The 25,415-nt window shown below is 49.3% G+C and overlaps 1 protein-coding gene and 2 non-coding genes across 3 annotated transcripts in view; all 3 read left to right on the top strand.

Annotated features, from left to right (window-relative positions):
• The window catches only part of LOC144258216 (uncharacterized), a 970,182-nt gene that overhangs the window by 835,901 nt on the left and 108,866 nt on the right, over window positions 1-25,415 (top strand). Inside the window, exon 7 of the mRNA XM_077806620.1 lies at window positions 453-466. Within this exon, the coding sequence (XP_077662746.1) occupies window positions 453-466 (14 nt within the window). The remainder of the gene's footprint in view (window positions 1-452; window positions 467-25,415) is intronic.
• Window positions 16,430-16,501, top strand: TRNAC-GCA (transfer RNA cysteine (anticodon GCA)). Its single transcript has one exon. It is a non-coding gene; the product is annotated as a tRNA-Cys (tRNA).
• Window positions 17,910-17,981, top strand: TRNAA-UGC (transfer RNA alanine (anticodon UGC)). The gene has a single exon. It is a non-coding gene; the product is annotated as a tRNA-Ala (tRNA).

Raw genomic sequence — 25,415 nt, 5'->3', positions numbered from 1 at the left:
ACATCTCGGACTGCTGAGATCCTGCATTCAGTGATATCCCTGCCCTTCCTGTTCCCTTTCTCCACTGAACCCCACCAGCCCATTCTTAGTGTTCCCAGCTTCCCCAGGACTCTCTCATTGTGTCTGGACCTCTCTCTCTCTGCAAGAAGCAGTTCCAGGGAGACTTGTCCTCTGTCTGGAGTCTTCAACTTCTGGGATATGGATTTACTTTCTCTGTGTTTTAGGAGATGCTTTGAAATTGAGTGTCTGTGACGTTAACCACAGTACAATCTTGACTGGTTGAACAGCTGTTTTCCCTCAGTTGCCCAAGCTGGGGTGGCTTTTACACTGCTTTACTGTGAGAACAGCCACTTCTGGGCAGTTAACACCCAGTCTCCAGCATGTAACTCGCTGCCAGCTACACAGTATTGAGCGCTGTTAGTCAGCGACTCACGAATTACAGTGCACCACAGGAGAAGCCCAGAAAATTCTCTGGTCCCGGACTTTTGTGCATTTTTCACTGTCCAGCACACTACTGAACGACGCAAGGTCATATGAAGTCTGTCATTTCATCAGTGGAAAATGACACGTGCCAGCCTTGTTATCCCAAATGGATTTTCCAACACACTGGTTAGATGAAACAATAAAATGAGATGGCTAAGTACCGGCAAAAAAAAACATATTAATTGACTACAGGTAATGAGGTATAAAAGCCAGAATTGTTTACAAAAGAAATGCAAGATAAAACCCAAACTAACATCTAAGTTAACAAGCTAAAACGGATACAAAGCAAATGTTTCTCTCACCATATCCTGAGGCAGGCTGGCTGTCCTTTCAGCCAGAATTCCCCCTAATTCGCCCCTGCTGCCAAGTTCAGTTTCTTCAGGAGCTGTCATGAGCAGAGGAAAAGGGGGAGAGAGAGAGTCTCAAGCATTTTCCTCCCCTCTTTCTATAATTCAGTCCTTTGTAGGACAAACAACTTCAGTTCTCAGCTGAGTCATGGTGCCCGGCTGTCTGTTGTAGATATGAGCTTCAAGTGGTCCCTGTGAAGGAGTGTAAATGTCTTCTTCACACCTTCCCCCTCCTGGAGAATGGCAATTTGACCAGCTGCTTGCCTTGCTGTCTCTGAGGAACTGGTCTGAGGGTGTTCCCCAGAATTGTAACTTTTTCACTAATATGATACAGTAAAATCTCATAATTTTACATAGTGTTGCTACACATATTTTAACAGGAGGATAATATGCTATAGATTATGCATTTTCAAATGATACCTCAAACAAGCCAAACTATGTAAATAATTGATCATAGTTTTCTAGAAGAGTGAACATAGGGGTTGTGACAGGGTCAGGCCAGATGGCTAAGTAGGTCCCTTTTCCATGGGTAAAGTAACAGAACAATCAGGAACCTTCTGGAGACCAGTAAGACAGGCTGATTAGAACACCTGCAGCCAATCAAGAAGCTACTTGAATCAATTGAGGCAGGCTAATCAGGGCACCTGGGTTTTAAAAAGGAGCTCACCTCAGTTAGTGAGGTGTGTGTGAGGAGCAGGGAACAAGGGGCGCGAGGAGCTGAGAGTGGGAACATGGACTGTTGGAGGACTGAGGAGTACAAGCATTATCAGACACCAGGAGGAAGGTCCTATGGTGAGGATAAAGAAGGGGTTGGGAGGAGGACATGGGGAAGTAGCCCAGGGAGTTGTCGCTGTCGCAGAGCTGTTCCAGGAGGCAGTCTAGACAGGTGCATTCCACAGGGCCCTGGGCTGGACCCCGGAGTAGAGGGCGGGCCCGGGTTCCCCCCAAATCCTCCCAACTCCTGGTCAGACCCAGGAGTGGTCAACCTGGACTGTGGGTTCAGAAAAACGGCCAAGCTGAGGGCTGCCGTGAAGCTCCAAGGCGAGCAAATCCGCCAATAAGCGCAAGACCCACCAAGGTAGAGCAGGAACTTTGTCACAGGGGACAGACTGTGCCTGTCTGTGTGTGTTCCCAGCAGATATGTGGGTATTTCAATCCCTCATAAGCAGAGTGCTCAGCATCTTCAGGGACCCAGGGAGCTGGTCCTGGGAATTCTCTGGTTTACTAGGTGTGACACTGTAGGCAATTGTGAGACACTTTAATAATAATAATTAATAATAAAATACCAATATGATGAAATTGCAATGAATCATGCTAGATATGCCATGTAAGGTGTCAGTTAAAATGCTATGATTTTCCAAGTATGATCCTTTTGTTTCTATGTTTTGTACCACCTTTGTGTTGTGAGTTATAGACATGTAGGGTATATCTGTGTTTGCAGACTTGTGCAGTGTTTCTGGGTGACACCCCCGGACAGACTGGCATCAGCACTGCTGAGCCTCTTCACTGGCCTGTCAAGGGTCATCAGCTGTACAATGAGCCCATGAAAAGAACCAAGGGGATACACCTATTGAGTCAGCAAGACATGCAGGGGTATGCCTGTGTACTGAGAACTCCAGGGCTTTTCCATGCTATGTGCTGTGAAGCTTGTGTTTGGGACACAGGAAGTACAAGCCACAAGGCAAAGGGAATAGAAAGGGCAGCTGCATCATCTTCATTTTCTCTTCAATCTCTCTTCCTACCTCTGGAGCAACTTCTCTGCAAACTGAGGCCTTGAACAAAGGACTGAATGACCCATCCAAGCTGTGGATGTGTTCCAGACGGACTTTCAAGCCAGGAACTCACCAATACTGTGAAGAACCCGATATATAGATTTCTGAATGTATCTGACCTTTCCTTCTTTCCTTTAGTTTAGAGGCTAAAGGATTGGCTGGCAGCCTGGTCTTTTGGGTAAGATCCAAACCTTTTTTTTAAGGTCAGGCTTGACAAAGCCCTGGCTGGGATGATTTAATTGGGGATTGGTCCTGCTTTGAGCAGGGAGTTGGACTAGATGACCTCCTGAGGTCCCTTCCAAGCCTGAGATTCTATGATTCTATGATTCAAACCTGTGCTGACCTGGTAATATGGCTGACCCTTTGGGGTAGGAACATTGTGTTTCTGTGACCAGAATTTTTAAATAAGCTCTCACTGTACCGAACATAGGTGCTGATTGGGAGTCAGAGAACTGGAATGCAATAAAGGGGGCTGTGTGCTCTTTTTCTGCTTCTCAATAACCAGTGTGGGGGATCAGAAGCATAGTTTGTGAGTGGTCGGTGATTTTAACTTCAGTGTTCGCCATCAGTTCTGGGAGCATCTTCTCTCCCTTTTTTAGCCTTCCCTGACCTTAGCGTTTTCAGTCAGGACTCCCCAAGGCACACCAGGTCACACTAAGCACTGAAGTTAAATTAATAGAATGTTTTGTTTTTTTTATGACAAAGTCTTATGTAATCACCTGAACTCCTTTGTTTTCTTTCATCTGATCAGGGTTTTCCATTTCCAAACCTGATGTGTTTTCCCAGCTGGAACAAGGGGAAGAGCCATGGGTCTCAGAGCTCCAGGGTTCAGAGGAAAGACAGACCCTGAGAGCTCCCTGCAAAGGTGAGGAAACATGAAACCAACTCAGAATCTGTAAGTGCCTGAAGGAAACCTATGGGATACCCTACAAAGCCCTTGGGAGGTCACTCAGTTCATTATTGTCTCTAGCAGGGGTCATAACCTCAGGGTAACTATAGCTCATGGCTTCCTGTAGATCCTAGCAGACATCAGGCAGTAGCTTCCTCTCTTCCCCCCATGAATTTGATGGGATGTGAAGGCTGAATTGATCCCCTCCTCTCTCCCATTTAGGGGAAGTGTTTGGAGAAGTTAAGTTCCTGTTTTTATTTGACCTCTCTCCAGCACTTTTTTTCGTTGACCTTCCCCTTTCCATCCCTGTTGGAGGTTTCTGTCTCTATCGCAGCAGGTGATGCGATGGCATGTGAGAAAGAGGAGCAGAATTCTCAGCAGGAAAATGCTGGGCAAGTGGATAAACACAGAGCATTATCACAAAGATCGGAAAGGAACGTGTCCAGGAGTCATGAGCAGGGAAAATCCTGTGAGATTCAGCACAGACCAGAGAGAGAGCAGGGAAATGGGCCAAGGGATAAAGTGGGTTAATTAATTTCCTGTCGGGGAACTCAGAAGGACCTCAAGGAAAGCACAACACAGCAGGAAATCCTCAGGGGAAAGACAAAAAATGCATGCACTGAGTGTGGGAAAAACGTATATGACCAGTCAGCCCTCATAAAGCATCAGAGAATCTGCGCAGGAGAGAGGCCCTATGAATGCCGTGAGTGTGAGAACCTTCAATCGCAGCTCAAACCTTGTTACTCATCAGAGAACCACACAGGGGAGAGGCCCTATGAATGCCGTGAGTGTGGGAAAACCTTCTCTTGGCACTCAGTCCATGTTAGCCATCCAAGAATCTGCACAGGAGATCAACACCATAAAAACCTCTAGGGCTATCCCTACTTTTTTTTCTTTAATACTTTTCCTGATTCCCACATAGTAACTTTTCAAGTTGTTTGAACTGTTTGCAGCACCGTTATCCCTCAGCATGTCCAAATGAATGGCCCATTTTTGCCTTTTGCAGTTCACCCTGTTTTGAGGTAGACCCATTTGTCCTTCCTATCTACTCCATTGTCTCATGAATAATTTGAGTGTGCCCTTCCTATCAGGAACCAGGGAGCATCACATCTATACCATTCCTCCTATTGCAAAATTATTGTTTGGAATCACCAATGATTCAGATTATATCATTGCCAGTTGTTCTCACGTTGCTCTGGGTTGTGCTGAAGAGCAGTTATATTGGGAACTTTCCCAATTATATTTAAAGGAAGAGGAGCAGGGGCAGGAAAAGAAGGGTCATTTCAGCCTCTGTGACACTGGAAGGAGATGGGGTGACTCAGAGATTCCCTCCTTCCCCATCACTCCAGACCTGTTAACTCTGCATGGCTCAGACAGGAGGGATCTTCATCACATTCTATCCCTCCACTTCTCAAAGTGTCACGTGATGAAGCGTTATCAGTTGTCTGTGCTTGGAGACGATGCTTTGACTTCTTTAATCCTATATCAGAGTCGCTATGCCTGGAGATGAAAGTGTCAAAAACCTGGAAGGGGAATTCAGATGGATCCCAAGCACCGTGTGATCATTTGGAGTTTAAATCCCAGGTTCCATCAATTGGTAAAGCCACTTCTGGCAAGGGGGCTGTTTTGTCCCCCATTATGGGGGATGCTAGGTTGCTAAAAAAATTTAAATAACCTAACTAATTCTATGGCATGGGGAATGGTCCCCTTCATGATGCAGATGTTGAGGAAATAGAAGTGGGTTTTTTATTGAATTTATCCTTTGTAGGTGCTAAAAACAAGTGTATGAAATGAAATCAGTGTTGGAAATCTAATAGCTGCAGAAAAATAGCTAGTTTTGAATAGAAACTCCAGCTCTGATAACTAACAGGCCTGTATCCAGTCCCTTGCCTGGAATTGTGCCACCAAATTAAAGAAAAGCTGGGCATGTTTCAGGAAGCCATTCCTCACTAACACTGCTGAGATTTTGAGTGCTTTTGTAAAGGATTCTACTTCAGAGAAGTGTACATTTACCCTAACCAAGGCCAAGGATTTGGAAAGAACTGGGGTTGAATGAGTACACGCTCCGTTCTTGGTTTCCATCCCAGTAAAAGAAGCTATGGTGACCAAAGACCCAAGGGAAATTGTTGGTTTGTACAACTCACTGATTACAGATCCAAAGCATGCCAGGGTTAGATTGAGAACAATCATCCTTCACCATTTGGATCCAAAGAGAGAGAGTGCTTCATAGGACATTCCCTCCTCGTGGATTCCAAACTGGGTGCCTGATTGGGTAATGTCAAAGTCAGATTCAGGACTCACATAATTTGTCAGACCACTCTGTTTATTAGCAAAGCACTTTGCCAATGGACCCAGATATGTGAGCCCCCTGCAAAGGCTCAAGCTAACTTGTTTATACAGATAAGCCAATTGAACATAAGAGACACAAGGAAGCAGAAACTGACAAATATACATACATATCTTACTTGCATACTAATGTTTACCAATCTCCCAGCTCAGTAGGAGCTCTAAGTTAATTAGTTTGAGGACCCATTGTCTCACACTCCTTAATGTTTCTCTTCTTGACAACTATATTTCAACAAACCCTTCAAGTAGCATTTCTTTAATGAATTCTAATTTCAATATAATTCTTTCTATTTTCACAGAAACCAGGACTTTCCGGCTGTGGAAATGATGGTAACCAATGAGGCAAGGAACGTGTCCGGTTCCAATTTCAGACTTCCAGATACTCGCATGTTGAGTCCTGATTCTCTGGTTTTGTGTCTGATGCTCCGGCTTCACAATAAAGCTGATGTTGGCACAGCTGCCCCAATGTAGCTGCACTGGTGTAGCATGCTATTACAGATGCTCTAAGCCAATGGGAGAGATCTCTCCCGTCGGACTTCATTAGTCCAGCCCCCTCAAGCTATATGTCCTGCTGACGTAGCGCTATCTACACAGGGCGTTAGGGCTGTGTAACTACATTGCTCAACTCTGGATTTTTCACACCCCTGAGCAATATAGTTATACCGATAAATGCCTTCAGTGTAGGACAGTTTTCTCTTGTGTTTTATGCATTTACATCCCTTCTCCTCTACCTCCTCCTACTTTGAAAGATTAAAAAGTGTGAAAAGAGAGATTTTTTTTTTCCTCGTGCTGCAAACATTCCCACATAGGAGACCCCTTCCACCAACACACATGGCAGAAGAACCAGCGATATGTGAACTCAGAGAATTGGTTGGGACCTACGTTGGGACAAACCAGAACTAGAGCCAAGGTTCGGTTGTTGGCAACGGGGATTAAAAGAAAATGAACTCATATGACAAGAATTTGAGCTCTTTGAATATGTTATTGTTTCCAATGAAAACGAATTTATTGGTTAAAGAGTAGGAGACTAATTGTGTGATAATCTGAATCACTTTGTTAAACAAAGTGTCTTGTTTTTTGTTTTGTTAGTCATACAGCAAGTGACAGCTGATCTTGAAAAGTTAATTTGCTTTAATTGACCCCCTGTAGTGTAAGGAGTTCTGGTAGAAAACCTCACTCCCATGGTTGGGGTGGAAGAATGTGTGTGAGAGTGTATAAGTGAATATTGGCCCAGTATAGATTTTAAATTTTTGTGTTTCAAATAGAACTTATTTTGCTTAGTTTCAAAGTCTATTTCTAGTGAAAGCAAAATTATTTGAAGAGACAATTTGTAGAAGTTTTACAAGTTCTTACACTTAGACTGTAAGGGTCACTGACTTCCCCACTTCTCTAATTTGCAAAGGAAAGTCATCTGTCATAGGATGTGTTCAGCAGGTAGGAAAGTTGCAGTCCTCAACCACCAAGGAAAAGGCTGAAGTCCATTATCTTTTAGGTCAATAAGCCATCTAAAGTCTGGTCTATGCTGAAAAGCGATGTTGACGTAGCCACCTCTCTCAGGGGTGTGAAAAGTCCACTCCACGGAGAGAAGTAGTTAATGTGACCTCAGCCCCAGCGTAGACAGTGTTAGGTTGTCAGAAGAATACTTCCAGTGTTTGAAGTATAGACAGAGCCTGAGACAGACTGATCCCCTATGGGAAGTGAGTCATGACATGAATTCCAATTTTGACCCATTTCCCTATATGTGAGAGAGGTACTAGTATGGAGGGCTGAGCCAGCTGTCCGATCGCCTGATTCCTCAACTGTAGCTACAGCTCTTAGTACCCATCCACCCAAAGACTGAGAGAAATGGAGAGTTCCAACCATTGTTATTCTAGTATCTTATTGTTCCTTTCTCTGTTTTTGTGCTGGCCTTTTTATTATATCGGGGGTGAGGGTATAGCTCAGTTCATGTTGTGACAAAGCTCTGTCCTTGTCTCTATGGGTCCCACGTTTCCTGGTGGATTTTGCTAGCCTCAGAGGCTCACTGTGACCCTCCACATAGCCCTTCTCTCTCTCTAGAGGCAAGGGCCACAGCTTACTGAGCCATCATAAGCCAGCAAGGGAGGTGGGGAGAAGCAACCCTCCCTCGCACAATCTCTGTTTCCCAGTATCCATGATTAATCAGGGAGGGGGGAGCCCGGGCCCGCCCTCTACTCTGGGCTCCAGCCCAGGGACCCTAATAGTAGCAGCTATGGTAGCTGACTTTTGGGAAATATGACGTGTACAATTCCCTGGGCCGCTTCACCACAGCAGCCCCCACTCAGTATCTTCTTCGCTGTTACCTCAGGGCCTCCTTCCTTGCACCTGATGTGGATTTGCACTGCTTGGTTCCTCCAACAGCACGGCTTCCTCCTACAGATCCTGACACATGCGCCTCACTGATGAACTGGAAGGCTTTTCACTAGTTCCAGCCAGGCCTTGATGGGCTTCAGGTATTCCAATCAACCTAGCTATCTCCACTGCTTTCTAGAAGGATCTTAATTGGCCCAAGGTGTCTTGATTAACCTGAAACAACTGCCGTTTGGTTACCATGGTACCAAGGATTTGTTTAGCCTGGGGCTAACATACCTGTTCCTCGCTACTTAACTATAGCCGTCTTGCCTTGCCCCGTCGCAATGTGTGACAAAAGCTTCTTGGTGCCAATTGGCAAAGGGGTCACTGTCATTCACAAACAACTCCTGTCTCAGACGTGACAAATTCACCACACCTAGGACCCAGAGCAGGGGTGCTGGAATCTTCCTTACAGTGGGGGGCCCACCGGCGTCCGAACTGTGACGCCCCCATGACACCCCTTTCCCCCCAGCCCTCACTCACTCCGCCCCTTCTCCCTGAGGCCCCAATCTCACACCGCCCGTTCTCCCTGATGCCACCCCTCCCTCCGAGGCCACACCCACAGAACGCCTCTTCCCCCAAGGCTCCACCTTGTTCCCCCCTCCGTCGTCCGTTCTTAGGGCTGCTAAAAAGTGCTGGGCCCATGGCCCTCTAAACCCCCCTCGTCCTGCACCCTGACACACAGCCAGGCAGGCAGCAGTGTGTGTGAGTGTGTGTATGTGACAGAGACTGCTGGGCTGTGCTGAGCCAGTGCGGGAAGTGGGGGCTGATGTCGGGGCTGTTCTGCTCCCCCTGACTCAGGACTGGGGTGTCCCCCCTCCCCCTGACTCAGGACTGGGGTGTCCCCCCTCCCCCTGACTCAAGACTGGGGTGTCCCGCTCCCCCTGAATCAGGACTGGTTGCTTCCAGCAGCTGTCTGAACTTAGGGACAGCGTGCCAACAGACTCACTCTTCCACAACACACACGCTCCCCGAACACACACACTGTCTGTCCCCAACACACACACACTCTCTGCCCACCATGCCCACGGCAGCTGAAAAGCAGCTGGCAATCGAGTCGGATGCCCACGGAACAATGGGATAGAGAAACCTGCCTCATGTGGCTGCCCACGAGGCATTGCAAACCCTTCCCAAAGCACCCTGCGGCCAGTTGCACAGTGGGATAGCGTCCCACAATGCACTGCTCTGTGGCGACCCAAGAGCTGCTAGCCTGGATGCGCTCCGGTGACACAAGCAGCCTAGTGTGGACATGCAACAGCGGCTTAATTAAAACGCTTTCACTAAAGCACCATAACTCTGTCGTTTAGACGTAGCCTGGCTCCCACTGGGGCCAAGGATGCTCAGGCACTGAAACTAAAGAGCCACAACTTCCTCCGTAGTTGGCAGGATTCAAACCTGCACAGGGAGACCCCACCCCCCAAGGGATTTCGAGTCCACCACCTTAACCACTCTGCCATAACTACTTGCTTTATAGAGCGCTCTCACGACACTCTAGTTCTGTTCTCACTGAGTGATCGTTTCCAATTGTTTCCTCAGACCAGCATCCACAACACACTCACTGCTGTGCTGTTGTGTAAGTGTGCCCAGGGCTGAACAAGAATTCCTGCTCGTTTCCCTTCTGGCTGGAGCATGAGGAGAGTGTGTTTGTGGCCAGTGATGTTGCTGTAGATTGTTGTAAAATTCCTGCCTCGATAATTCAGACAGTCCCTTTCCCGTCATATCCCCAGTACATCAGTGACTGTAATAGCAGGGGCAGGTTTTCTGTGGGGCACAGAGCTTTGCCAGGGGGTTGGTGTCTCCTTCCTTTCCTCACCCTGGAGGAAACTCAGCTTTTCATTCCATCTTTAATGTGTCATGGAATAACAACGGCAGCATGAAGAAAGAGGTGGGGAGGGTGGGCCTCAGGGGAGGGGCACAGAGGTGCGAGTGGTGGGCAGGGCAGGACGGAGAGGCACGGGTGGCAGGCTGGGTGGGTCTGATGGGTGGGGCTGAGAGGTGGGAGGGGCGGCCATGGTGGGTCTCAGGGGAGGGGTCAGAGAGGTATGGGTGGCGGGCAGACCTTGGGGTATGGGGCGGAGAGGAATAAGCAGCAGGCAAGGAGGCCTCGGGGAGAGAGGAGCGAGTGAAAGGTGGACCAGCAGGCCTCAGCCAAAGAGGCAGAGTGGGGTGGGAAGAAGTCCTCCTGTTAACCCAGTGCTATCTACACCGGGATTAGGCTGATATAACTGCATTGCTCAGGGAAGGTAAAATTTTTAACACCCCAAAGTAATGTTGTTACTGACTTAATTTTGTAGGATCGATCTGTCCAAAGAATCAGACACACACCTTGGGAGTAAAACTTCACTCGCTTCTCTGCTTTACAGAATCGAAACACAAGAAACGCTTGTCAGGGCCCAGTGCGGGTTGGCAGGGAGTCAGGTGTGGGCAGACACCATACGTTAGCCAGAGGAAAGCACCATGGATTAGCTGGTTTAAGGCACCTGTCTTCTAAACAGGAGATCCTGGGTTCAACTCCCAGTAGTGGCTTTTGAGGCACCTGGTAATGGCTGCTATCAGAAGACAAATAACAGAGTTAGATGGACCTTTGGTCTAGCCCAGTGTAGCCGTTCTTGTTGTTTAAATTACACTCAGAGGCAATGATAATAGAGTGACTGAAAGTTTGGGTGTGAAGAGCTGATAGGTCAGTGTTCCAGTCCCCTCGCAGATGACCCCCTCCCTCTGGGACAGGGGCAGGTCCGAGCTCTCACACCAAGTGGCTCATTGGGGCTGCCACAATCTGTGGGCGGCTCATTCAGTTTATGCTGAGGGTTGAGTCCTGCTTTGTGCACCGTGTCTGAGAATGAAAATCCTAAACCTCCCGTTGAAATAACGAATACAGCAGGACCTGCTTTGTCACTGCCCCGAAACAGACAGAGAAATGGAGAAATGCCATTGAGTCCAGGGGAATACTTCACTGCGCTTTTACCTTTTTCACTTGCCAAACTCCCGCCCAACCTTCTGGGCTCCTAGAGCAGGGTGCTGAGCCTGAGCCGAGACACATACCCTGCAACTTTACAGCCCAAGCCGCTGTCCTGGATTAATGTGACACGGGCCAGCCGTGGGTGATTCATTGCACTGTAGACGTATCCTAATGTTATGTCTATACTGCAATTAAAACACCCAGGGCACCTGTCTCAGAGCCCGGGGCAGTTGACTCAGGCTTATGGGGCTGGGGCTGCAGGGCTATAAAATGACAGTGGAGACAGATGGGCTTGAGCCCAATCTCTGAGGCCCACTAGGGGTGAGGGTTTCCGACCCCAGGCTTCAGCATGAACACCAATATCTGCACCCCACTTTTGAGCCCCACAGCTTGAGCTCCAGGAGCCCACGTCAGGTGACCCAGGCCAGCCCTGCTGCCATCTTTATCCTGGGAGAGAGGGACTCTATGGGGACGTCTCCATTGCAATGTCAGCCCAGGGGTAGCAGGCTGTGCTCAAAGCAGCACCCTGGAAGACCCATAGTCACCACTCTCAAAGAATTAAGGTGTGATTTGTACAGAGTCGGCCTGGTGAGCTATCATTGTAAAAGTTGTGATCTGTTGAAGGCTAATACCTGGGTGGATGGTGTGTGTTAGCCTTGTCTGGGAAGTGGTGGAGTTTTGCTCTGGGTGCGTCACTGAAATATGTGTTGAGGCTGGGAAATGGCCACCGCCAGCCTTTCCGGTGTGACGCTGGAGGAGCCAGACTCGCTGCTGGCTCAGTGAAGGTATCCACGCTCCCAAGGACTCTCCCAGGAACCGTGTACAATGCGGACTCCTCCGAGAAAGCCCGGAGACAATGGACACTGCTTGACTCACATCAAGGCAGAGGAACTTCCTAGCAAGTTGGAAGAGGGGAAGAGACGTCATGACTTGGCCTCACTCCCACTCTGCTCAACACCTGGCAACACATGTGGAGGACAAAGACTGAACTGAAATAATTCAGAGATCAGAAGAGAATAATAATAATCCATTCAAATCAAAGTCCCCAAACAGACTAGAATTGGTTTCCCAGCAGAAAATTTTCAATTTTGTTTTCCCAGTCAGACCTCGCCAAGGGAAGCAGAGAGAAAATGTTTGAGTTGCTTCCTCCAGAGCACCTTGACCTAGACACGCTAGCTGTGGGTCACTGTCGTGGCTGAGGTGGGGGCATTTTAATTATTTGGGCTGGTCCCAGGGTGTTTGGGGGACATTATGAGGCTGTTACCTTTTGAGATAAAAACTAAGAAATAAAGAACTCTTTGAGAAATCTGGGATTTAGACGTGTTTTATTGACAGCAAGGGAGGTCTGAGTTCCTGAGAAGGTTTTTGTTTACAGGAAGCAATGTGGCTTGTACCAAAGGGGAGATGGTTGTTTGTGAAGGAGGGGAGAAGACAAAATGCACACAATGAGGATGGGATTCAAACCCATGCTTGCAAAGCACAATGATTAGCAGCCCACCACTTTAACCACTTGGCCACCTCATATGAGCTGCCAAAGAAGGGACAGGAGGAGAAATCGAAGGCCAGCAGAGGTAGGAACAATAAGGAGTTTTTAAATAGGAAGTGTAAGGAAGGCCTGAATGACCTCCCCCCTCACATCTAGTGATGAGCTGGGGGAAAGACTTCAGGAACAGACCGTGTTTACATAGACAGGCCTCCTCTGCCTAGGTATGCAGCAAGTATCCTTTGAATAAAAAAACAAACAAACAAAATATAAAGGTAATTTTTTGGTTTTCCTGCAGTCAGCCAAAAAAAATGTGAAAAGAAAGGGGCACATTTAAGCAATCATCTGTCCCCACCCAGGGGCTGGGGAATGCTTATTTTCTTTTTCAGACACTTTCTGGGCAAGCTGGTGCCAGTGGAAGAAAACCCAGAACGCCGTGGGTCCCCTGTCGCAACAAAACATTGCGTTCTGTGTTTGTCTTGTTGTTCCTGTTATTTTGGTGGATATTGTAAATTCTTCAGGCATGACACACCCTTTTAATTGGGCATGTCGTGCTGCCCCTTTCGGGGCCAAGGGAAAATGTACCCTAATTCAACCTCTTCCACCCTCTACTCCGCTACCTCCCTCCAAATTCTCTGTGACACCCCCATCCCCACGGTGGTCTACCCCCATCCAGAGACCTGTGGTTCTTAATGCAACTGGTTTACAAATGACTATCGCTCTGTTCCCCACTGACTGGTCTCTCAGTACAACATTTGATAACTGTTCTGTTTACCAAAGTAGGTGAAAGAATGTTGCCATGAGTAATTTCAAACTCATTTGAATTGGATGGAGGGGAAATAAACAAGAACATCCGAAAATGGCGAGCCCCCACAAATTACCTCTGGGAAGGCTGAAACTCACTGCAGGAAGCTGACTCAGTGTCTCGAATCCAACGCTTGGAATGTGCCTGGGGCTACTGGACGGAGTGGGATTACGTCAGGGATTTGAATCATAGACTCATAGAATCATAGAATAACAGAGTTGGAAGGGACCTCTGGAGGCCATCTAGTCCAACCCCCTGCCCAGAGGAGGACCAATCCCCACTAAATCATCCCAGCCAGGGCTTTGTCAAGCCTGACCTTAAAAACTTCTAAGGAAGGGGATTCCACCACCTCCCTAGGTAACGCATTCCAGTGTTTCACCACCCTCTTAGTAAAAAAGTTTTTCCTAATATCCAACCTAAACCTCCCCCACTGCAACTTGAGACCATTCCTCCTTGTCCTGTCATCTGCTATCACTGAGAATAGTCTAGATCCATCCTCTTTGGGTCCACCTTTCAGGTAGTTAAAAGCAGCTATCAAATCCCCCCTCATTCTTCTCTTCCGTAGACTAAACAATCCCAGTTCCCTCAGCCTCTCCTCATAACTCATGTGTTCCAGTCCCCTAATCATTTTTGTTGCCCTTCGCTGGACTCTCTCCAATTTTTCCACATCTTTCTTGTAGCGTGGGGCCCAAAACTGGACACAGTACTCCAGAAGAGGCCCCACCAATGTCGAATAGAGGGGAACGATCACGTCCCTTGATCTGCTGGCAATGCCCCTACTTATACAGCCCAAAATGCCATTGGCTTTCTTCGCAACAAGGGCACACTGTTGACTCATATCCAGCTTCTCATCCACTGTCACCCCTAGGTCCTTTTCTGCAGAACTGCTGCCAAGCCATTCAGTCCGTAGTCTGTAGCGGTGCATTGGATTTTTCTGTCCTAAGTGCAGGACTCTGCACTTGTCCTTGTTGAACCTCATCAGATTTCTTTTGGCCCAATCCTCTCATTTGTCTAGGTCCCTCTCTTTCCGATCCCTACCCTCCAGCGTATCTACCACTCCTCCCAGTTTAGTGTCATCTGCAAACTTGCTGAGGGTGCAATCCACACCATCCTCCAGATCATTAATGAAGATATTGAACAAAACCAACCCCAGGACCGACCCTTGGGGCACTCCGCTAGATACCGGCTGCCAACTAGACATGGAGCCATTGATCAGTACCCATTGAGCCCGACAATCTAGCCAACTTTCTACCCACCTTGTAGTGCATCCATCCAGCCCATACTTCTTTAACTTGCTGACAAGAATACTGTGGGAGACTGTGTCAAAAGCTTTGCTAAAGTCGAGGAACAACATGTCCACTGCTTTCCCTTCGTCCACAGAACCAGTAATCTCATCATAGAAGGCAATTAGATTAGTCAGGCATGACTTTCCCTTGGTGAATCCATGCTGACTGTTCCTGATCACTTTCCTCTCCTCTAAGTGCTTCAGAATTGATTTCTTGAGGACTTGCTCCATGATTTTTCCGGGGACTGAGGTGAGGCTGACTGGCCTGTAGTTCCCAGGATCCTCCTCCTTCCCTTTTTTAAAGATGGGTACTACATTAGCCTTTTTCCAACCTTCCGGGATATCGCCCGATCACCATGAGTTTTCAAAGATAATGGCCAATGGCTCCGCAATCACATCCGCCAACTCCTTTAGCACTCTCGGATGCAACGCATCCAGCCTCATGGACTTGTGCATGTCCAGCTTCTCTAAATAGTCCCGAAACACTTCTTTCTTCACAGAGGGCTGGTCACCTCCTCCCCATGCTGTGCTGCCCAGGGCAGCAGTCTGGGAGCTGACCTTGTTTGTGAAGACAGAGGCAAAAAAAGCATTGAGTACATTAGCTTTTCCACATCCTCTGTCACCAGGTTGCCTCCCTCATTTAGTAAGGGGCCCACACTTTCCTTGGCTTTCTTCTTATTGCCAGCATACCTGAAGAAACCCTTCTTGATTTGCGCTTAGCTCAACTGATGCTTGGCTGGGAAATATTATTCTAACCCTCGATCAGGGTTGGAAGGGACCTCAGGAGGTATCTAGTCCAACCCCCTGCTCAAAGCAGGACCAACCCCAACTAAATCATCCCAGCCAGGGCTTTCTCAAGCCAGGCCATATAAAACTCTAAGGATAGAGATTCCTCACCTCCCTAGGTAACCCTTTCCAGTCTTCACCACCCTCCTAGGGAAATAGTGTTTCCTAATATCCAACCTATACCTCTCCCACTGCATCTTGAGACCATTACTCCTTATTCTGTCATCTGGTACCCCTGAGAACAGGCTAGATCCATCCTCTTTGGAACCTCCTTTCAGGTAGTTGAAAGCAGCTATCAAATCCTTCTCACTCTTCTCTTCTGCAGACGAAATAATCCCAGTTCCCTCGGCCTCTCCTCGTAAGTCATTTGTTCCAGTCCCCTCATCATTTTTGTTGCCCTCCCCTGGACTCTCTCCAATTTGTTTCTGTAGTGGGAGGGGGCTCTGAGAACTGGGCACAATGCTCCAGATGTGGCCTCATCAGTGCCGAATAGAGGGGAATAATCACTTCCCCCAATCTGCTGGCAATGCTCCTCCTAATGCAGCCCAATATGACCAGTTACACATATTGAATGCAGGCTCAGCAATATTTGATAAATTGGTTGCTGTCCATTCAGTCGGTTATTTCCTACTTATTCATAACTAATGAAGATGCTCTAAGGGGATGGGAGAGAGCTGTCCCGTCCGTGTAGTTAATCCACCTCCCCAAGAGATGGGAGCTGTGTCAGTGGGAGAAGCTGTGTCGGTGGGTGGGCAAGCTGTGGGGTCTACATGTATAGATAAAGTTTAATCAGACCCCATTTTTAAAACCACCCATGGTCTGGGAATGGAAAAGGAGCTCTCTGAGGCAGGGCCTGTCCTTCAAAATCCTTAAGATCACTGACTTGCCTATGCCAATGCCATGGGGGGGTGTAGCTCAGTGGTTGAGTGTTTGACTGCAGCTTAAGTAGTCCTTGGTTCAAATCCAAGTGCCCCCTTACAAGCCTGTTCCCTTAACAAAAATAAGCACATCTCCATTTCCATTATGTTCGGGAGCTCCACTGAATAGGGATAAATGGAAACACTCAGTGTTTTCCTGTGCAAATCCATAGAAACCTAGCAAACAGGTCCCTCATCTGAAATCAGTTCCAATCCTCTGAGTGTCTAGTTTATGCTTTCATCAATGAAACAAAGAGACATGAAGGCACTTTTGCAGATCCTTGGTCTCCATGGGCTACAATGTGTAGAAGAACAAGAACCCCATCCCCTTGGGAGGAATGGACTAGTCTGTGTTACATTCCAACGGCAGCTGTTTAAAGGGATTGTGCTTCGAGTTCATGATCACCCGCAGCGTCTCTGTAAGGTTACCAACCACAGAGCCGGTTGTGGCTGCATCTAAGAAACCGCAGAGTTAGTGTAGTACCGGATCGTTAATTGCACAGCGTCACTTTCTGGTTTCGTTGATCACTTGGGTAGAAACAGCCATTTCCTGCCTCTCTTTCACACAGAAGGACAATTTTCTTTGTGCAGACGCAGGAACATCAAGATCTTTCTCTGCCCCTTGTGGAAAGCAGGATGTCAAATTCCAAGGAACCTTCCTCTTCTGCGATGGAAACAATGGAGAAGCAGGGGGCCCTGGGCACCTCTAGCCCTGGCCGGGAGATGTTCCCTCCCTGCTTTCTTTACGCTGCTTGTCGTTATTTCATGGAGTGTCTGGGATGGGGGAAAAGCTGAGTTCACTCCAGGTGGAGGGAAAAAAGGACCCTGAGAATCTCAGGGCCTCAGGGAAAACCCAACCCTTGCTACCGGGATCACGGAGGTGCTGGGGATTTGAGCAGGAAAGGGACTGTGTGAATTGTCCAGGTGGAGAATGAATAACCATCGACAACTAGATCCGCCTCATTAACCACCGACACAGGCTAATCGTGCTGCAGATAGAAGGGAAACTGGGAGCGATTCTTTGCTGTCAGCCATGGAAACAGTGACCCGAGTGCACTGCAGTGAATGTGCTGGGGAAAGCTGGACTTTACAGGCAGGTGGAAATAGCAGATCCGAGAAAAGCCTGGAGCCCCCCCCCACCAGTTCTTCCACCGGGGTGAGGTGTTGAGCGACTCACAGCGCCCCCCAGCGCCGTTACCTTTCAGCAGGGGCTGGCAGCTCCAGCCAGTCAATGCAGGGGAGAGGGCGGAGTGTATCTCTGCACCCTGAGTCCAGGGCAGGCCCTCTCTCTCCCCCACATAGAGAAACTGGCCCTGCTGCAAAGTGACCCCTGAGAACCAGCAACCTCCAGGACAGAGGGTTTGGCCCTCAGAGCAGGGAATGTGTCCCCCATGCTGCCGTTAGGCCCCTGGAGGCTCTGGAAACAGGAGGGCTGTGAGTGTAACCCATCCCAAACAGCCCCCGTCTGGGGACGTAGCTCAGTGGGAGAGCGCATGCTTTGCATGTATGAGGCCCTGGGTTCAATCCCCAGCATCTCCAAGTTCTCTTTTCACCCTGCTGGTTTGCTCAGGCCCAGAGGGGATGTGGCCCAGCAGGAGTTTCAGTCCTGCTCAGTGCGTGGCAGGTGCCCATTGCACAGAAGGTCTTTGGGGGTTTCTGCTCCTAAGTCACTTTTGTACTTTTAACATTCCCACCCAAAGGGCGGCTTGGGACAGTAGCGGATGAGAAGGGGGAATCCTCCAGCCCTGGAGGGAAAGGTCCCGTCTGCCCAGACTGAGGGGCAAGGAGACGGAGGGGCAGTCAGTGCTCAGAGAGGAGAGAGGTCAGTGATATATAATGTCTTCTGCAGTTTCCACGGTATGCATCCGATGAAGTGAGCTGTAGCTCACGAAAGCTCATGCTCAAATAAATTGGTTAGTCTCTAAGGTGCCACAAGTCCTCCTGTTCTTTTTGCGAATACAGACTAACACGGCTGTTACTCTGACACCCACCAGGGGACACTGTCTTTTTGAGGCAGGTGCAGCTGGCTTGGGATGGTGCTGACGATGGATAGAAAACAGGCTGGAGTCAATGACAGATGAGACCACAGAAGGGGAAGGCAAAGGGCAGCTCCACAGAAGGTCCTGGGTGCTCAGATGCTCCAGGTCTAGGCACCCTGGCCTGTCCTAGAGAGAAAAGACAAGGAGGGGCCCAGCCCCCCGACAGTCATGCCATGGACAAGAATCTGGTTGGGAGTGGGGTGAAGGTTCCCGCTGGACAAAGGGGAGCTGAAGTCCCCTAGCGTCCTGGAATTTAAGCAATGCAAGCTTCAAACCCTGCACGGGTGGGGCCTGAGGGGCACCTGCAGAAGGTTGGGCTGGACAGGGGCGGCAGGTTTCTACAATTTTTGGTGGTTTCCAGAATGGGACCAAGTCCTGCCTCCCCGTCCACCTCCCCCCACATCTGCCTAAGGCTCTGGGAGGGAGTTTGGGTATGGGAGGGAGAGGGAAAGGGATTGGGCTCTGGGAGGGAGTTTGGGTGTGGGCTGTGGGTTGCGGCAGGGGGTTGGGGTGCAGGAGGGAATGCAGGGGGTGGGCTCTGGGCTGGGGGAAGGAGTTGGGGTGCGAGAGCAGGTGTGGGGGGAGGCCTGTGGGAGGAAGTTTGGGTGCGGGATCTGGGTTGGGGTTGGGGGTTGGGGTGCAGGAGGGGGTGCGGGCGCAGGCTCTGGGAGGGAGTTGGGGTGTGGGCTCTGGGCTGGGGCATGGGGGTAGGGTGCAGGAGGGAGTGCAGGGGGTGGACTCTGGGAGGGAGTTTGAGTGCAGCGTGTTGGGGTCTGGGCTGGGGCTTGGGGTGCGGGAGAGAGTGAGGGGTGCAGCTCTTACCTCAGGCATCTCCCAAAAGCGACCCACACCCCCCTCTGGCAGCAGCTCCTAGGTGGGGGGTCTCTGCCCATCGCTGCCCACGGACACCACCCCACCACTCCTTTCTCCCTCCCGCATCCCAAAACAAAGTCTCTGAATGCAGTCCTAGAAAAAAGCAGAACCAAAGGAGTCCCTTTCGAGGATTCCCTCTGACACTGACCCCACGGCAGCCACAGCCCAGCAGGAGGGACATGGAGTCAGGAACTGGGTTTTCCTCTCTCTCATCCTCGTCTTGTTCACAGGAAAGTGATTCTCCCCACAGTGCAGTAATACATCTGTCTGGGCAGATGAGAGAGCTGGAAATCTCTTTCAAAACTCTTTTATCCCACGGACCCTGTCAGCCTCTCTATCTCCTTTTCCCTGTGCCCTCTCCATGCCTGTCTGCTAGGAAACACTCATTCCTGGGTTGTTTGCTCCCCCATGGCTGGATTTGCTCCTGCAAATGGCAGGAGAAATGGGGTGGGGGGCTGTTTGTGTAGAGTCATTTTATAGTCCCTCACTGCCTACCTGGGATTTCCCTATTCCCTGCCTAGGACCCCCACCTGCCCTCCACCAGGATCTGCCAGCCTATTTGCCTGGGACCCCCTCCTCCTCCCAGCAGGACCCCCTGACGCTTTATAGGAGGACCCCTCACTCTGCGCCAGGGACCGCCCCACCACAGCTCTGTGCACTGGGCATGGCAATGGTCCCAGGAGCCAGCTGGGCAATCCCAGACAGAGATCCTGGCACAGCACCAGGCAGCGTCTAATCCCCTGCCCCACCTGCCCAAGAGACCCCCACCCCCACTGGTCTGCAGCCAACAGGCCCCCAGCAATACCCACCTCCAGGACCCATAGCCTTAGGGCTGGGCACATCAGAACTACACCCCAAAACCCCAAACCCTCCAGAAACCACCAACCTGACTAGGGTCCCCCCTGCCCAGCCACCCAGAGGCCTCCCCCTACCACAATGCCCCTTCAGCTCCCGCTGCAATCTCCCCACACAGACATGCACCCCCCCAGCAACAGTGTTCCCTCACAGTGTCTGACAAGTGGACAGAAAGTTATCACCACCCCCTGCTGGCCAGTCACACAGGCAGAGGGAGTCCTGGGGGATGCCTCTTTAACAGGAGAAGGGAAGCCATGGAGGGCCAAAATAAGTAAGACATTTCCATACTCTGTCACTAGCAAATAATGGCCACCGTGGATCCACCCCAGAGTTGGCTACAGCTTTGCACTGCGGGAAGCCTCCCCTCACGGAGACCCTTTGTCATGGGGTTTGGGATACTTCTGGACCCACGCTGCCCTCAGAGGGACCTCCTCATCCCGTGCCAGCTGGAGAAAAGAAAAGGGTCCAGCCAACTCTCCTGTTACCAACTGGGAACCACCCATCCCCCAAACAGGGGGAGGCCCCTGGCTTTGATATATTGAATATATGGCTAGTCTCTTTTATCAGCAAACATTTTTAACAGGGAGAAAGGAGGGAACAAATGATTCTCAAAGGAGAGGGAAAGATGATCATTGTTGCAGGGGGGTTCATTTCCCAACCAGGATGGAGAAGGACTCAGGGCGACAGGTTCCCCCCAAGGAAGGACAATGTGCTCGGATTTAGAGACATGGGGAACAGCCCCAAACCCAAGAGGATTTTTAATTGACATTTGATAATGACATCGTAAGAGGGAAACCTGAGATTGGAGATCAGTGTTCAGAAATGAAAGAGAAAGGGTGGAAATCTGAGGGATTTTGGATCCATTTATGCAAATTATAGAGAGGGAAGTGGAAAATGAGAGGGATTTTATAGAAGTTGTTGATAGGAGGTAAAAGCTGAGTGGATTTCCCACCACTATTTGGTCAATGAATAGAGCGGAAATGGGCAACGTTGGCAAACGTTTTAGATCCATATTCAGGAATCTGAGAAAAGGTGTCAATCTGAGATTTTCGTCGTGATTTATAATTACAGAGACAGGGAAAGCTCTCAGGGGCATATTCAATTAGAAGTAGACAACTAGAGTAAAAGTGGGGCAAACGTTGAGGGTATTTTTAGGAATCTTTGAGACGTACAGAGAAAACGTGTCACAAACTAGGCAAGTGAGAACATGGGATAAACGCCAAGACCGGGGGGAATTTTATGTGGCTATTAAAGAACTAGCTGGAAAAGGGGGATCGTTTGTGATATAAAATCCAGCCTGTCCAATACATAAACAGAAGGTGATTGTCCCCCCCCCGACGGCCCCCGTTCACCTGGGCAGCAGGGAGCCCTCTGAGGGGCTGACTGGAGGGGGCAGGGGGGGAGCTGGAGGGCTCCCTGGGGGTGGGGAGGGGGCGGCAGTGGGGGATGGGCAGGTGGGGGGCAGAGAGTCACTTTCCTGCCGACCCCCGCCCAGCGCTCCCCGGTGTCTCCCACTCACCAGGGCGGGTCCCAGCTGGACAAAGCCCGCCCCCGGCCGGGCACGGGGGGGTTAATGACGGCCCCCCCCGCACAGACCCCGGAGGGGAGCCGCAGCTGCTCCTCCTGCAGATCCGACACTTGGCAGCGCCTGGTCTGCTCCAAGCCCCGCCCCCGGTCTGCTTCAGGCCCCGCCCCCAGACGCTGCCCCGCCCCCGCTCTGCTCCAGGCTCCGCCCCCAGATGCTGCCCCGCCCCCGATCTGCTCCAGGCCCCGCCCCCAGGCGCTGCCCCGCCCCCGGTCTGCTCCAAGCCCCGCCCGGGGTCTGTGCTGGGGGGGCCGTCATTAACCCCCCCCCCGTGCCCGGTGGGGTGGGGCTTTCTCCAGCTGGGACCAGCTCCTGGCTCTGCCTGCCCCCGACCCGGTGAGTGGGAGACTCCGCGTGGGGGGGAGCGTTGGTGGGGGGGCAGAAAGTGACTCTCTGCCCCCGGCATGGCTGGGATGGGGGGGGCAGAGACTGGGGCCCAGCGGGCGGGGTCCCTTGGGAGGTGTTGGGGGGAGAAGCCGGAGTTGCGGGGGGGGGGGGGTTGAACTGTCTCTGTGCAGCCAGGAAATTCCCGGGGGGGAAGAGGGGGGCGGCGGGGGAGTTAATTGGATCCCCTTCCCCCCCATGGGCACAAATGCCCCCCAGTTTCCCCCTTTTCCCTCTCGGTAGCTCCCACGTGGTTGTAAACTCCTCCCCACCCCCCATTGATCCGCTCTCTCGTCTCCCCTGATCCCCCCCCGTCTCTCCCTCCTCCTCACATGTCCATTGAAACTCACCTCCCGTGGGGGGGGCGGTATTTCCCTCCCCCCCCCCCCCGTTTTATCCGCAGCGATTTGTCCCGGTGTCGGTGGGAAGTTGGAGCCCGGAGCCATCCCCCAACCTGGCTGCCCCGGCGTGGGGGTGGGAGGAGACGCCGGGTCTCTGCCGGGGCGGGGAAGGGAGGGGACGTGTCCCCCATGGGGCTGCCCCCGATCCCCGCTTCCGAGTCCCACTTGCTGCCCCCCAACTGCAGCACCGTTGCCCCCAGCCCCCACCTTCCTCCCACCTGCCGATCCCCCCCTACCGCCCCCTCCCCTCCCCCAGGGAGCCCTCCAGCTCCCCCCCGCCCCCTCCAGTCAGCCCCTCAGAGGGCTCCCTGCTGCCCAGGTGAACGGGGGCCGTGGGAGGGGGGGGGACCATCACTCTCTGTTTATGTATTGGACAGGCTGGATTTTATATCACAAACGGTCCCCCTTTTCCAGCTAGTTCTTTAATAGCCACATAAAATCCCCCCCGGTCTTGGCGTTTATCCCATGTTCTCAGTTGTGTAGTTTGTGACACGTTTTCTCTGTAGGTCTTGTTGCCGGCACCCAGTGCCCAGAGGATGAACAACAGCTTGAGTTGGTTCCTTACCCGGTGTGCTGCACCCAATAATCACAACGGGGTGGAGAAGCAGAAAAGTTTATTTGAAGCTTCAAATTGGTACAGGGAGATTTGAATCTCAAATCCTGTACAAGAAAGCAGGAAGTTACAGAGGCTTTTACACATCCTTTTTTTTAGCATACTTATTCAATAGTAAGCTGCTCCAAGTATCCATAGAGCCAGGCAATCCAGTTCCCAGCTAGTTCCCTGATTTTCTGTATTATTTGTTAAACTATATATAAAGCTGCTTTATTTAGCATTGTTTTTTTATATTTTTTTTGTTTGGCCTTGCTTAGTTTTAGGCAGTTTGACTCTGCAACATACTGTTGCAGATTTTTAGCATAACTGCTGTGTGTGCCTCCAGGCGGGGGGGCAAGGACACTTGGGCCTAGCGCGAGGGGGCTTCATTGACACTTGTGGTTTTTTATTTTTTTGAGTTACTTAGTGGCCATGCCCCAGTGTTCCCAACAACTTCCCCCTTTGAGAATATTTAATAGCCTTGGCTTTGAGTTTTTTTATTTGGGTTATTTATTTTTTTATAATATGATTTTGTATAAGTATTTTGTGATACCTTTGAAGAGAATGACTTATTAATTTTTGTAAAAGGGCTTTGATATATGATATTGCATAGCATAATATTAGTAATACAAGCAATATAGGAAAGAGAATTTTTAATAGCAGGCTAAATAAACTATTAAGCTAAGACGACAAACCTTAGCTTGAAAACAAGGTTTGCAATTAATTGTTTTTTGGGGCAATATAGGCAACCTGTGCTTTGGCTTGGGCATGGGCTTTAGCTTGTATTATTTTTTTATAGATTTTATAATTGTTATTATTTATATATATATATAATATTGGAGCTTGATGAGGGCATAAATTTTTTTGGGGGATCCTAAGAGATAGTTTAAAGCCAGCTTGTTTTGGAGGGAAAAGGTTTTGAGCTGTTGTATTTTTTTATTTAATATTTTTATTGTTGATTTTAAATTATTAATTGAGTTTTTTAATTTTAAGGTTATTTTTTAAGTATTATTTGTAGTTTTATAGTATAGTGGTTTATGCATGCCAGGGCTGACCCGGTAAACAGTGGCGCTATTTTTAGTACAGAGCATTTTACTAGTTTTTTGGTTGTGAGGGGATTTTTCATATTGCTTTTTAATGCTTTAGTTAGTTGCCGCAGGGTTTTTTTTTTTGTGACTTAACAGAGGTGTTTTGGGCATTTTTAATTTTTTTTTTGGGCAGTGTGGCAGTTATGGAAAGATGAGGAACTTTATGAGCTATATAACAGCTACTTGTTTAGTTGGCTGGCAGCACTTTGTAAGCTTTTTGGCCACATATAAAATAGTGACCTTGTAGGGCCCAGTAAGGATTATTTTTTAAGGGGATTTTTGGGATATTTAAGGCTGCTTTTTTAAATAGTTTATATGCCCTTAGGGGGGCATTTTATTTTTTTGATTGGGTATAAGTGGGGGCATTTTTAATTGTGCTATTTAAATTATATTTGCTATAGGGACTATTATAAACCTATTATTGGCTTGCTATATTGGAGATATTAATTGGACGGCAAGTTACATTTTTAAACTTTTTTTTTGTGGTAAGATTATTTGTAAGTGTTTTTTTTAAAAGGGGAGGAACTATTATATTTATATTGTTGGCTTTTTTTGTTGGTTTTTATTTAATATTTATTAGCTTACTGTGTAATAACACAGGAGCTTTTTTTTATAGGATGCTTATAGGGATTAGATTGGTTTTGGGTAAAACACAATATTTTTTTTAGCGAGTACTGCAACTGAATACTCCTGGTCCTGATAGGTGGCTTGCTGTAAAGAGGTCTTGTTTCAGAACGGTGAGTTTGGTTTTTTTTGCTTTTTGGTGGTGGCTAATTTTGCTAGAGTCAAGGGCAGCATGTCAAGGGGCATTCCCGTTTTGGGGGACAGTGGAGTTGGAGCCCACACCCAGCAATCAGTCTGGTTTGTTAAATTAGTAACATGGTGCGCAAGCAAAACAAAGGAGTTATGCTCCCGATATGCACAGTTTGGAAATATCAATACAGAGAATAACAATGTTATTTAATTAATTATTATTAGAGTTTTTTTAACCCAGGGTCTCCAGTACCTGGGTGGGCCCATTTTAGCATTAAGGTGCCCGCTATTTGTGTCTTTTAAACAGTAGCTTTAGCCCGAGATTGTTACTAGATGAGGAGTTAGCAGGTTGGACGGTCCACTGTTCTGCTGACGAGGGGGCAGGTACTGCCTTCAGACGAGA

This window comes from Eretmochelys imbricata, chromosome 28, assembly GCF_965152235.1.
Source record: "Eretmochelys imbricata isolate rEreImb1 chromosome 28, rEreImb1.hap1, whole genome shotgun sequence".
NCBI classification, from domain to species: Eukaryota; Metazoa; Chordata; order Testudines; family Cheloniidae; genus Eretmochelys; species Eretmochelys imbricata.
This window is presented reverse-complemented; position numbering and strand designations above follow the sequence as displayed.